Source organism: Amborella trichopoda, chromosome 3, assembly GCF_054954075.1.
Source record: "Amborella trichopoda isolate Santa Cruz 75 chromosome 3, AtrichopodaSantaCruz75HAP2 v2.0, whole genome shotgun sequence".
NCBI classification, from domain to species: domain Eukaryota; kingdom Viridiplantae; phylum Streptophyta; class Magnoliopsida; order Amborellales; family Amborellaceae; genus Amborella; species Amborella trichopoda.
Window position 1 is genome coordinate 49,067,773 of NC_142338.1, and position 13,536 is coordinate 49,081,308.

General features: G+C 37.2%; 1 protein-coding gene and 1 long non-coding RNA gene across 6 annotated transcripts in view; both read left to right on the forward strand.

Moving 5' to 3' along the window:
* The window catches only part of SEC10 (exocyst complex component sec10), a 56,251-nt gene that overhangs the window by 26,826 nt on the left and 15,889 nt on the right, over positions 1 to 13,536 (forward strand). For all 5 annotated transcript variants that reach the window (XR_016051431.1, XR_016051430.1, XR_016051429.1 and 2 more), the window contains 7 exons: positions 91 to 144; positions 338 to 466; positions 841 to 933; positions 1,016 to 1,162; positions 2,299 to 2,396; positions 2,496 to 2,580; positions 6,664 to 6,722. Coding sequence is in view for 2 of the 5 variants with exons in the window: in XM_020673299.2 (XP_020528958.1) it covers positions 91 to 144; positions 338 to 466; positions 841 to 933; positions 1,016 to 1,162; positions 2,299 to 2,396; positions 2,496 to 2,580; positions 6,664 to 6,722 (665 nt within the window). In the remaining 3 variants the exon portion in view is untranslated. The remainder of the gene's footprint in view (positions 1 to 90; positions 145 to 337; positions 467 to 840; positions 934 to 1,015; positions 1,163 to 2,298; positions 2,397 to 2,495; positions 2,581 to 6,663; positions 6,723 to 13,536) is intronic.
* On the forward strand, positions 7,629 to 10,220 carry LOC148782927 (uncharacterized). Its single transcript, XR_016051432.1, has 2 exons — positions 7,629 to 7,767; positions 7,899 to 10,220. It is a non-coding gene; the product is annotated as an uncharacterized LOC148782927 (long non-coding RNA).

The window sequence follows — 13,536 nt, forward strand, 5'->3', positions numbered from 1 at the left end:
GTCTTACTTTTGGCAATGGATATTTGTATAAAATTGATATTTGGAAGGAGATACTACTCTTATAGTTTTCTCTTTTATTTCATTATGCAGCCTGCTACTCTTGCCAGCAACGTACGGTCAATCTTCACTTGCTTGCTTGATCAAGTAAGTTCGGCGATATGCAATATTCATCATCACCTGAACTTTATCCCAATTATTTGGGGTCGGCTATGCAAACCCTGTTCTGGCATGCTGCACTATATGTTTGGCAATATGCAATATTACATAATCTAGTTCCTCAGTTTAAGAATGTCTCAATTGATAATGATCTATTAGGGGTTTCTCTTTTATATTACAGGTAAGTCAGTATACTACAGAGGGACTGGAGAGGACAAGAGAAGCTCTAAATGAAGCTGCTGCCTTGAGGGAAAGATTTGTGATTGGTGCCAGTGTCAGCAAAAGGGTGGCTGCTGCAGCTGCTTCAGCAGTATGATATTTCTTTTGCATATGTTCTATTGTTTTGCTGCCTATGTTTTTGACCATCGCATCTCTCTCTACCACGCGCCCTACAATCCATCTCTCTCTCTCTCTCGTGTGAAATGGGCACGTCTAAATATAGAACAACGAATGTTACAATCGGATTCATACTCTCTCTCTCTCTTCTCTTTCTCTTTCTCTAGTGTGAAATGAGCAAGATTACGAGTCTAAATACAGAATCAGATGCTTATCAGATTTTTTTTTTTTTTGATTTTTGAGTCTTGAAATTGTGCTGGTTTAGGATAGTACTTGAATTTTTTTTTATAATTTTATTTTATTTTTGCAATCAGTAAAGATGATCTATTCTTTGCTTTGAATAACTAGGCAGAGGCTGCTGCTGCTGCTGGTGAAAGCAGTTTCAGATCCTTTATGGTAGCTGTGCAGCGTGCAACTAGTAATGTGACAGTAGTCCAACAAGTATGACCCCTTCAGAATTTATCTTGAAACTGTTCTTTTGATTATGAAGTTCATGTACTGACTGTGTTTCTTGCCTCTGCAGTATTTTGCAAACTCCATTTCTAGGTTACTACTACCTGTGGATGGGGCTCATGCTGCCTCTTGTGAAGAAATGGCAACAGCAATGTCCAGTGCTGAAGGTGCTGCACTGAAGGGGTTGCAACAATGTATTGATACCGTGATGGCTGAGGTTTGTGAATTCCATCCACTGTATACTAAAGTGAAATTGATAAAACAACGACCCCTTTTATGCGTGAAATAGTGCTGAGCTTCCAACTCATGTCATATTAATTTTTAGACATCATACAGTACAGTGAGAGGATGGTCCTTTTGCTTTTCTTATTTTATCTGTTTTATGTCTCTGACATGTTAGATGTGCTCAATAGATGTTCTCGTATTTATATGGATTTTCTATATTATGGTTAATCATCCTAGATATCAACAGTTATTGTAGCAAGAAACTGTTTATCTTTTTTTATGTTCACTGCATGCAGTTAGAATTGCTCTGTCAAATGCTCTACTTATGAGCAATGTTTCTTTTCTTTTTTTGACATACATGCAGCCAAGGACTGGCTTTATCAAATGTGTGAGCAGCTTAACTTTTGTACTTGGTTGCTGTGTGCCTGAAGGAAGTTGACAATATTGGTTTATAGCATTGATCTCAGGAATCTGCTTTTGTATTGCACTTGTTTTACCCTTCTTTTCATGGTCTTTTGATGATTGCCTGTATACTCTTTGCTCCATGCTGCCAACTATAGAGAAAGGAAGGAACAATTACATGGGGGGAGTAGGTTTCATTGTGTAGTTATCCCTTTTGTACATGATCATAACATGTGAATTCTTGCTTGACCCCTAGTTGCTGTAAAATCTTTGTATTTAGGAGATCATAGATACCTATAACTACTTTGTCATTTCTTCAGTACCCATTTTTTATCTTGTGGAACTGGAGCCGAGTGCTTAGGTATTAGTTTGGCACTCTTGCTTTGGAACTTCAGTCCTGCTTGTGCTACAGAACTACTTTCCTCTAGCCAGTTCTGTATGCTTCCTTGGATTATAGACTTCTTTATTTGATTAATTGATGTTGTTTATGGATGATATGTTTTTTGGAACCTCATTTTGCTAGTTATTAACCTAGAGGGACGTTAGGGCGATGCTGAAGATGGAGGCAAAGGGTTCTGCAAGCGGCATGGTGTTAAAGAAAACCTAAGAGCTAGGAATTTAATGTACTCCGATTGAATGCATGTCTAATTGTATGTGGTTGTTTTTTTATGCTTCTAATATTGACCAATGCAGCATTTTCATATCACTGATGATATGCTTATGCAGGTAGAACGGCTTCTAGGGGCGGAGCAGAAGGCCAGTGACTATCGTTCTCCTGATGATGGAAATGCTCCTGACCATAGGCCAACAAATGCTTGCATACGGTGACTCCAATTTATCCTGAAAATGTTTACTTAATAATACTGTTCAATTGTTCACTATAAATAGCTCAGCTTACAAGGCTTTGCAAAAATGATGGTCAGAGTCGTAGCATACCTCTCCCGTGTACTGGATGCAGCATACACTGCCTTAGAAGGTCTCAACAAACAGGCTTTCCTCACAGAACTGGTACTCTCATATACTGCCTCCCATCATATTGTCTGGGTAACATTCAAAAGTGAAACAAGTGCCAGAACTTTTATGAAAAAGTACTTATGTAATCTAATTAATGGAAACGTAGTTTATACGTCGGGGGGGGGGGGGGGGGGGGGTTTGTATCCCCCGAGGACTCATAGAAACCATATTCCTAATTAATTCCTTTTCCTATATTGTGGAGAACCTAATGGAAAGTTAAGAGGTTATTTGTGCATAACCTGATTGTTAGTGTAATTTCAGGTTTGAAATGGCTTGCATCGATTTACTTCAAAACAAACATATTCCTATCTTGCATTACTAAATATTTTGGCCTTTGGCGTAAGTCTTATTGAAGATTTGTTTTGGCTTTTATGGTTTTGAATCAGAAAATGGGGTTTCATGATTCAGAATTTGGAGATACATTTTTTATTGAAAGATATGCTTGTGCAGAGATACTTTCTTTGTGTAAATTATTGGCATGTATAGTCAGTCAAAATGCAGTTACTTTTTACTTTCCAGTTGATCTTCAATTGTATGTTATGTCTCAACTCTCAAGAGGACAAATACCTGTATCATGTGCTAATTCATTAAGCATGTGTTAGAATCGCCCTGATTCTTATTTTGCGTCATTGTGTCCTTCACAAGTTGCCTCTTGTATGCCCTTCTCTAACATTCACATGAGTGCCTTACTGATGATAAAAATAATTTCTCTCCTTCCCTCCCACATCTATTTATAGTTTATGGAGGAAACCTAAATTTTCCTCTCCCTTTCCCTCTCGCTCCTCTATATCCAAGGTTGCAACATAGGATTTTGTGTCTGAGGTCCCTCCCAAGTCGAAACTGGTCTTTTTATCAAAGATCTCATGTAATAAGATCCCCATATGTGCTCGATCTTCCTATGTTCCTTCTTTTCATTTTTTATGCATGTGGAATATCTTTCATTGAAATGTAGATTTTGGATTCTGGTACTTTTGTGGACGTTGAGAGGAAGATCTCATGGTTCCTGTCCTTTTACATCAATTGTGGATATGCATGCGATGCTACCATGATTCAGCAAATCCCACTGGTTCAGTCGCCGTTGAGGATTGAGTATTTATATTTTTTGTGTTCTCTCTTGTTTGTGATTTACACATGGCATGTGGTTAAGGTAACTATCATTTGCCAATTCTCAATCATATCTCGGAACTTGGTTATCTTTTTCGTTTATTTTTCTTACTTTGAGCCATTTAATTTTCTCGTTCTACATATCTAATTTTCCGTGAGCGATTCTTCATTGAGTTATAAAGTTTTCCACCCATTCTATTTTGAGCTTCTCATAGCCTTTCATATTCTACCCATTCTGCTTTGAGGTATTGAGTCTTTTATTCTGATGTTCTAATCTGCATCTGATAATGTTCCCAGTGTTGCCAAGGGAGGATCCACTGATTGGCCTTATGGCCATATCATCCCCCATAAAACGAGTCACCTCCCATATGTTCACAACTATTGAATAAATTTTTTTTTGTGTTGCTAAGTTGATTTGGTCATAATCCAGCATCCAGACTCACTTTTATTGAGTGGGATAATTTTATTTATTTATTTTGAGCTTGATTTGTTTTCTGACTTATTGGAGGGTAGAGGCTTCATTGACTGGACTACAATAAAGTCCTCTTCCCTCTGATCCCTGGCTCACATCTGCGATGGTGGATTGACGAGGTTTAGCCAACTAAGGGGTTGGTTCTAACCTGGATCCTCTATGGATCATCATAAAGATAAAGTGAAAAGCCCGGATCCTCTTTATGATTGAACTATCTAATGCAGCTAGCCCTATTCTCAATGCCATAAGAAAGATTTTTGGAGCATATTTTTGGGAAGATCTTCATGCCTTGCAGTTCCAGAGGAGCAATGCCAGAGCATTTAAATTAAAATATGGGGGTCAGATAAGATCTTGGTGGTTTGGTACCTGGGTGGTTGGATATTTTGCTAGGGAAAATGAAGCAGCTCCAACTTCTTGAGAAGCTTAGATTTGAGTGCCTTGAAACTAGACTCTTAGCGAATAGTAATGACAATCTTCATCGTAAGGCAGTTTGTTGCTAATAAACAGAGAAGACAGATAATGCATGAAAGCTTCAGCCTCTGGTTGCACCTATGTTGCATTGATAAGGGTATGCGTGTCGGTGTAGGACATGGATACATGGCGTCGGATTCTTCGAGCCCCGAAAAGTAGAATTCAGCGACATGGCTAAATTCTGGTGTACCTGTAAGAATACGCCGACTGGTGTACCTGTAAGAATACGCCCAACAGCCCAGATTGAATCTGGGCCGATCTGACGGTCACGAGACGACCACAACCTTTATTTCGTGTTTGAATTTTAATTTTTTTTCTACAAATCCAAATTACTTGAAATTTTAGGTGCGTGTTCTTTTCATCAAGGCCCACCTAATAAAAATATAGCAAAAATAATTCACAAAAAATAAATTGACCAAAATATCCCCGAAACTTTTCGGGGATATTTTGGTTTTATTTCATGTAAAATATTTTTTTGATATTTTTATTAGATTTGCCTATTTATGAAGAACACACGCCTAAATTTTCAAGTGATTTGGATTTGTAGAAAAAACTTAAAATTCAAACACGAAATGAGGTCGTGACCGTCAGATCGGCCCAGATTCAATTTATGCCTTTCGGTGTCTACTGTAGCAGTACGCACATGGGCGTACAAGTTCTTTTCCTATATATATATATATATATATATATATATATATATATATATATGTATATATTATTGAATGGAGAGTATGAAAAAGAAATAGCGAGTTCTCGTTTTATTGAATGGAGAGTATGAAAAAGAAATAGCGAGTTCTCGTTTTCTTGGTTCACATTTAGAATAAAACAGTTTGGTGCTTGTTAATGTATGCATGGGAATTACATAAAGGGTGTGTTTTCTATAAAGTTGCAACCTTAAACAATCCAATTACGGCGCACCTCCAAATTTTATCATAACATGTAATTTTGGTATAAAAAATTCTTAGGATTATCTGAAAATCTATTTTCATATCTAATGATAAAATTTTAAATTCCAAAATTGTTAAAATCAAGTAGATCTATAAACATATGAACATCTTAAAAATGGACGGTCTAGATAATGTGTTGCAGGATACACTATTTTTGGGACTCAAAATTTTTATTTCTTTTTAACATGTGTACATCTCGATGTCGAGGTGATCAATTAGAAGGTTTTTCAACATCAATGCAACCTTTTTTGATGGAATTTTGTTGTGAATCTTTAATTCTACATTTTAAGGTTTCATCCTTATATAAACTTTTTCCTTACATAAATTCTAATTCTATTTATGTCGTTGATAGCAAAAACAACATGTTCTTATTTTTTAATTTACAATGAACAAGGAAACAAGGTGGTGGTTGTTAATACTATTTTTCAGAAAACGTAGAGTTGGAAGAGAGAGATTGGAAACATTGGGGGTTTATGCTACTTTCCCAAAACATAAGGGACGTAGAGAGAGAGAGAGAGAGAGAGAGAGAGAGAGGTGAAAACTTCTCAAAAAGGTAGAGAGAGAGGTAAAAACTTCTCAAAAATGTAGAGAGAAGCTGGAATAATATATTTTATTGTACTATTCACTGGAGAAAAGAATCCAACACCCCATAATAAGAATCCATGTGTCAGATTCAGTTTGTCTACGTTTATGAAGAATCCAGTTTCTGGGACTCTTGAACTCGGAGAATCCTTATTCGTGTCCATGTCCATATGTCTCCCCCACTGGTATGGGACCCTTGTCATAGAATCCATGTCACATAAGTTCACACTGACCATGTTCTACCTGCCACATCAATTGAGTTTACATGCTTTATCTTTAAGGACAATGTGGTTTCAGAGAAGATGTAGCTGTTGCTTCACTTTATTGATGTAAGAGAACTGATCATAACTATCTACAGAATTTATGCTAGTGAATGTCATCATTTACAGTAGAAGTCATGATTTAATCATACTTAATGCTATTTTTTAACCTTCAGTTGGCTTTTGCAAATTTCCTTTTCTATTTGCCAAGAAATGATGCAGTTACCTTCTAAGTTTTCAGGGAAATCGCTTCCATAAAGGGCTGCTCAATCATTGGCAGAAGTTCATGTTTAATCCCAGGTACTGCATGTTATTACTATTAATGATTGCATCTATCTACTATTGGAATGGTTTAGCTGCATTGAATTTTAAATTTTCTAAAGTTTGATACTATTTAATGCAGTCTTCTAGGTAGATCTGGTACTTCAAATTTATAATCAGAAAAAGTTAGTCTTATAGTTTCCTTGAAAGGGTATTAAATGTCACACTTAAACCTTTCAAGTTGCATAAAATACTTGGAAGGAAGTGGAATGAAATCTGGGTAATAAGTGCCACTCCTTTAGATGGTATATTAATTTACAAAGAACGTTATTACTCCTATTGGGCATGCGTGAATTATGTAAATGCCACCTACTTTAGATGCGTATATTAATTTACTAAGAACGTTATTACTCCTATTGGGCATGCGCGAATTATTACAGAATTGCTGGGTGAGGCCCAAACATTTGGAATATGCTCTTCACAGCACTAGTCAAGGAAATTGCTTGGATTGTGGAATACTTGGTAATGGGCCCTGTCATATATATATATATATATATATATATATATATATATATATATATATATATATATGTATATATCCTAAACAAAATATGAGGATTGATTTTTGATGCGGCAAAAACTATGGAGGTACAACTTACTAAGAGAAACACACAGAGATAAAATGGGTGGGAACCAAGCTCTACCAAAAGCTACAAGTAAACTGCTGTATGTTTAAAAGATAATCTGAGTTCAAAATGGCACACCTTATACTTGTTTTCACATTTTCTATGCTCTTTAAAAGCTACCCAATTTTCTACCAAAAAACTCACAAGTATATTCCCATGCCCAGTTTTGGAAATTAACTTTCATTGGGACTGTTTTCCCCCATTCGCTCCGAGTTTGTATTCGAAATACCATAATACTTGGTGAGATATTGCATATTGAAGGTGGGGTGAGTTTGGATATGCTGTGGAAGTTCAATCTTCTAGGAGTTATTGTTGATCCGCTCAATGTGACATGGTTCAACCTTCTTTTCTTTGAGCTTGTGGTAGGCTCTTGCTGGAAATCATCTTACTTTCTTTAGGTATGCCCACCCAAAATCTCCTTTATTGAAGACCTTTTTGCAGCGATGAGTATCAACAATTTCTTTGTACTTTGCATTACTTGCTTCAAGCCTTTGGTGAACATCTTTATGGACTTTTGTTATATATTCAGCAAGGTCCTCGAATGCTATGTTTGGTTGGGCTGAATCTGGCAAAGGAACAAGATCGAGGTTGTGACAAGGAATGTGTCCATAAACCACCTCAAAGGCACTCTTTCCAGTCGATCAATTCACCATTGAGTTGTAAGCAAACTCAGCTTGAGGATGTACTAAATCCTATTGTTTTGGTCTCTATCCAATGTCTAATTCACAACTTCAGTTTGACCATCTGTTTGTGGATGATATGTAATGTTGTAGTGTAAATCAGTTCCATGTCTTTTCCATAAGGCTCTCCAAAAATGGCTGAGAAATTTGGTGTCACGGTCCGATTTAATCGATTTGGGAATGCCATGATGCTTAACTACTTCTTGGAAGTAGAGATTAGCAATATATGAGGCATCCATGGTTTTCTTGCATGGGATAAAATAGGCCATTTTAGCGAACCGCTCAAGAACCACAAAAATTGAATCCATGCCTCTTTGGGTCCTTGGTAAACCAAGCACAAAATCTATGCCTACATCCTCCCATGTATATTTTGGAATTCGTAAGGGAATGTAGAGTCCTGTATTTTGAGTGCGACCTATTGAAACTTGGCAAATTTGGCATCACCTCACATAGTGATTCACATCTCAATGAATTCTTGGCCAATAATACTTCTCCACCAAGGCAATGGTTTTGTGACGACCAAAGTGCCCACCCAACTGCTGGCATTCAGCTCCTTGATGATGCCCTCTTGTAGAGAGCATTTGGGTATACACAATCGCCTCGAAAGAGGAATCCATCATGGAGTTGGATGCTCCTTTGCTTGCCTTCTATACATGACCTCCAAACTTCTCCAAATCTGGGTCTTCATATAGCCCTTTTATTTCCTCAAAGCCAAGGACACATGCACTCATAGAGTTTAGCAGCATCGCACATTTACTAAGTGCATCCGCCACTTGATTAAGTCACCCTTTTTTGTGCTTTAACACAAAACGGAATTCTTACAAGAAAGCCACCCACTTAAAATGCCTTTGACTAATGCTACTTTGATTATTGATGTACTTGAGTGCCTCATGGTATGAGTTCAAGATGAACTCTTTTTGAATGAGATAGTGTCGCCAATGCTGTAGGGCCTGCACCATGTCATAGAATTCCAAATCATATGTTGAGTAATTCCGCCTATCCTCTTTGAGTTTATCACTAAAAAATGCTATTGGATGCCCTTCTTGGCTGAGTACTCCACCAACACCAACTTTTGATGCACCATAGTCTAACTCAAACGCCAATCAAAGTCAAAAGCTCTTCTAGGCAGATGATTAAAATCCTCCCTTCTTCATGCTTCCTTTAGTCAAGAGCGTTGAGATGGTGCTGAAATTCTTGATAAATCTCTGATAAAATGAAGCCAATCCATGAAAATTTCGCACATCATGGATGCTTTGAGGTGTAGGCCATTCTTGGATAGCCTTACATTACTTTTATCCACCCTCTACACTGTAGAGGACAAAATAAAGCTTAAGAAAACCAGGCAATCTGTCAAGAAAGAGCACTTTTTAAGATGAATGTAAAGCTTTTCACTCCTTAGGGAGATTAACACAGCCCTTAAGTGCTCAATATGCTCTTTTGGGTCAGGACTATACACAAGCATATCTCATCAAAATAAACAACAACGAATTTTCCAATGCATGGAAGAAGAACCTGATCTTCATATGCATGAAAGTGCCAGGAGCATTAGTAAGACTGAATGGCATGACAAGCCACTCATATAGACCATCACAAGTCTTGAATGCGATTTTCCAATCATCATCCAGCTTAATTCGAATTTGGTAGTAGCCACTTCTTAGATCAATTTTTGAAAACACTTGGGCACCCCCCAGCATATCCAACATATCATCTAACCAATGAATGGATGAAGAACCTGATCTTCATATGCATGAAAGTGCTAGGAGCATTGATAAGACCGAATGGCATGACATACCACACATATAGACCCTTACGAGTCTTGAATGCGGTTTTCCATTCATCATTTGGATTAATTCAAATTTGGTGGTACCCACTTCTTAGATCAATTTAGCAGTGTATCAAAAAACGCTAGACGGGTCCTAGGCGGCCTGGGGGGTCCAAGCCACCTAGCGCCTAGGAGGGGGCCCAAAACTTGGGCGGCTGCCTAGTTGAAAAAAAATAAAAATCCCATTGTCCCAATATACCATATTCCAACAATCCAACTTGAAAAAAAAATAAAATAAAATAAAAAAATAGAAGTCGAGAAGAGAATTTTGATAATCCATATTGTTAAAACAGTAAACTGTAAAACTATATATAAGTGATATAAAAGTCAACACCCAACACAACAGAAATATACAGAAATTTAGAAAATATACGGTCTAACAAAAGTCAACAGTCAACAAACTCAACACTCAACACTCGGCTCCAAGAGGCAAGAGTCTTCAATCACCATCATCATCATCAAAAGGAATATCAATAGCGCAAGCCTCATCATATGAATCATAGGGGAGGCCATCATCATCAGAGTCATCTCTCTCTTCAATACAACGTTCATCCTCTATTTTTTCTGAATCTGCCTCTTCCTCCTCTTCTTCTACCTTCCTCTTACTAGTATGTGTAGTCTGTGCAGATGAGGCCTTAGGAGTCTTGACTGCTGTACCTTTCTTTTTGTGCTTCTCTGAATTCAAATATTGTATAATTTCCTCCTTGGTAGCCTCAGGAACATTTTTACATGGGGCAATATCCCCCGTAATACGGGCAAGGTATTTTTTAAACCGATAAATGCCCCCATTAGTATCTTTTCCACAATAATTACATTTAATACGATTTTATCAATTGGATTCGGGATATAACCATATTTCCAACCCGGATCACCACTCCGACGACTAGAAGCTGGAGAAGATACTTCCATAGAACAAGGTTTATTTTCATCTTTTTTTGGTTCTTCAAAATTCAAAAGATGTCTAATCTCATCTCGAACTTCTTCAGGAACCTTTGTACAAGAAGCAACATTACCTCTAACATCAGTAAGGTGTTTTGTGAATCGGCTAATACACCCATTGGTATCTTTTTTACAAAAATTACGCCTTATACAATTTTTATCATTTGGTTTTAGGTTATATCTATATTTCCAACCCGGATCACTTTTTCTAGGAGTAGCAGAAATAGATCTATGACAAGGATTTTGTTCTTGTTTTTGTTTTACATAACTTAAAAATTGCTTAATCTCCTCTCTGACAGCTTCAGGAACATTTTTACAAGGGGCGACATCCCCTTTTAATACCGGCAAGATGTTTCTTAAACCGGTTTATGCCTCTTTTTGTATCTTTTTCTTAAAAATTGCATCTAACGTGATTTTTGTCATTTGGATTCGGGTTGTATCCATATTTCCAACCCGGATCTCCACTCCGACTAACTCCTGAAGAAGATATCTCAAAATAAAGCAAGCAATCTAAAAAATGCACTTACTTTGGTTACTTGAACTCCAAAACTTTGAGAAAAACTTCAATGATTCGATGATCGATCCAATGAAATGTAGTTTTTCGAAGGTTTTTGTTTATTCTAAAGGGGCTTCTTGTGGGTTTAGGGTTCATTTGAACCTAAAAGCAATCATTCTTAACCTTTAAATCTTTCAAAATAACAAAATGAAAAAAAAAAAATTTCATTTTTTCTGCCTCTGAGCGGGGCGCGGGCCCTAGGCGGCCGCCCAGGGACGGACCACCCAGTTTTATCGCCTAGGCGGTCGCCAAGGCGCTGGGCGGTCCATTTTTTAAATCAGTGAATTTTGGAGAACACTTGGGCACCCCCCAACATATCCAACATATCATCTAACCTTGGAATTTGGAGCCGATATTTGATAATGATCCGGTTGATAGCCAATGTACATTTTCCATATGCCATCCTTCTTTGGGGTTAACAATGCCGGCACCGCACATGGACTCATACTTTCTCGAATAAACCCCTTGTTGAGTAGGTCTACAACTTGCTGGTGAAGTTTTGACGCAGTATAAAATTTACTGGAAAACAACACCGGCAAAATAACCACGTTTAAGAGAGAAATAAAAATCGTGAAGGAAATCACAAGAAGAACGAACAAAATGTGTGGATCCGAGTATTCCAGCACGGGCCTATACATATAAGAGGGAAGAAAATACCCTCAAAGGGCCTCTCTCTCTCTCTACACGATCTGACAAGACCAAGTTTTTTCATTAACAAAATTCATCTGTTTTCACTGTACGATCCACCTTTTACAAACTCAAACCTTTACTAAGATAACTCCTAGCCACGTACCACATAAAGATAAGTCCCCTTTTTTCTAAAAGTTCTAAAAAGAACTTCTAATAGAATGCAACTCTATCTAATATATACTTACTAATAAGACCATCATGTGACTTCAACGCTATCTAATATTTACAAGACTATATCACGTGAACTTCAACCCTTACCAAAACCCACGCTCAATAGAAGAGCATACCCTTCCTCCTAAAAGAAATCTATCAACCTCAATCTTAGGAAGCAAACCGCTAAAAGGTTTTCTCCAAGATTTGCTACAATGGACTCTAAAAAAATATAATGACTTTAGGAAGCAAACCTCTTAGATTGACTTGCCAAAATAAAATACGGACACCTTCCTTAAATATAACTTTATCAAGCAAAACTAAAAAAATCCCTACTAAATCCTATTTCTAAAAATTGATCCTAATAAAATAAAAATAGTAAAAAAAACTCCCATAACTTCTAAAAATAAAAATAACAAAAATAAAATAAAATTTTAATCGACCTATTCTTGATCTGCATCATTCTCCCTTGGTTGGAGAAAACTCGACCTCGAGTTTTAAAATGCGATAAGATGAATTTTCCTTATGTCCTTCTTCAACCTGAATATTGCAAGCACAATCTTGAGCCACCCAAATATTGCAAACACGATCCTGGGACTTGTGGGTTACTACACCGATCGAAACTTAACAATTCCGCATTGAAAAATGATTCCACATTGAAAATGATAAGCCCTCGAGGAAAGGGTCGATTTTTGAGCCACATAAACTTGCAGAAATTGCTCAAAATTTTCCTTAGGGCACACCATGTATGCATCTATTTCTTCATCATGCATCTCCAAAGGCTCGATCGCCTTTGGGTTTAAGTCAACATCTGGAGTCTCCACCTCTCCATTGATAAAAAAATTAGATATCCTTGCTGCCTCGAGGATAAATTCTCTCCTTTGATAAGAAAATTAGATATCCTTGCTGCCTCAAGGATAATTGCTCTCCATTGATCTTGCTCTTCCAATAATGAGAGATGTGCAGAAAACAATAATGAGAGATGTGCAGAAAACATCATAAGAGAAACAGAAGAACAACAATCAGAAGAGTAACAGAACAATATCAAATTAAACATACAAGGACAAAGGATAACAAAAGATAACAGAGACAAACATGCACACCAAAGTCTAACAACTTTATAAACAGGATACGCAAGATATAAGAAAAAATGGAGAGATACAAGAAAAGATGGAGAGATCTTACAACAAGATCTTCTAGGCATAAAATAAAGACTAGCTTAAGCGGAAGATGAAAACAAGAAAGCACAAAGCATACCAAAGACTAAGCAGGTTGAGAGGCTCTTGAAGCACTCTGCCCATTACAATGCCTCGGAGGGCTATTTATAGAC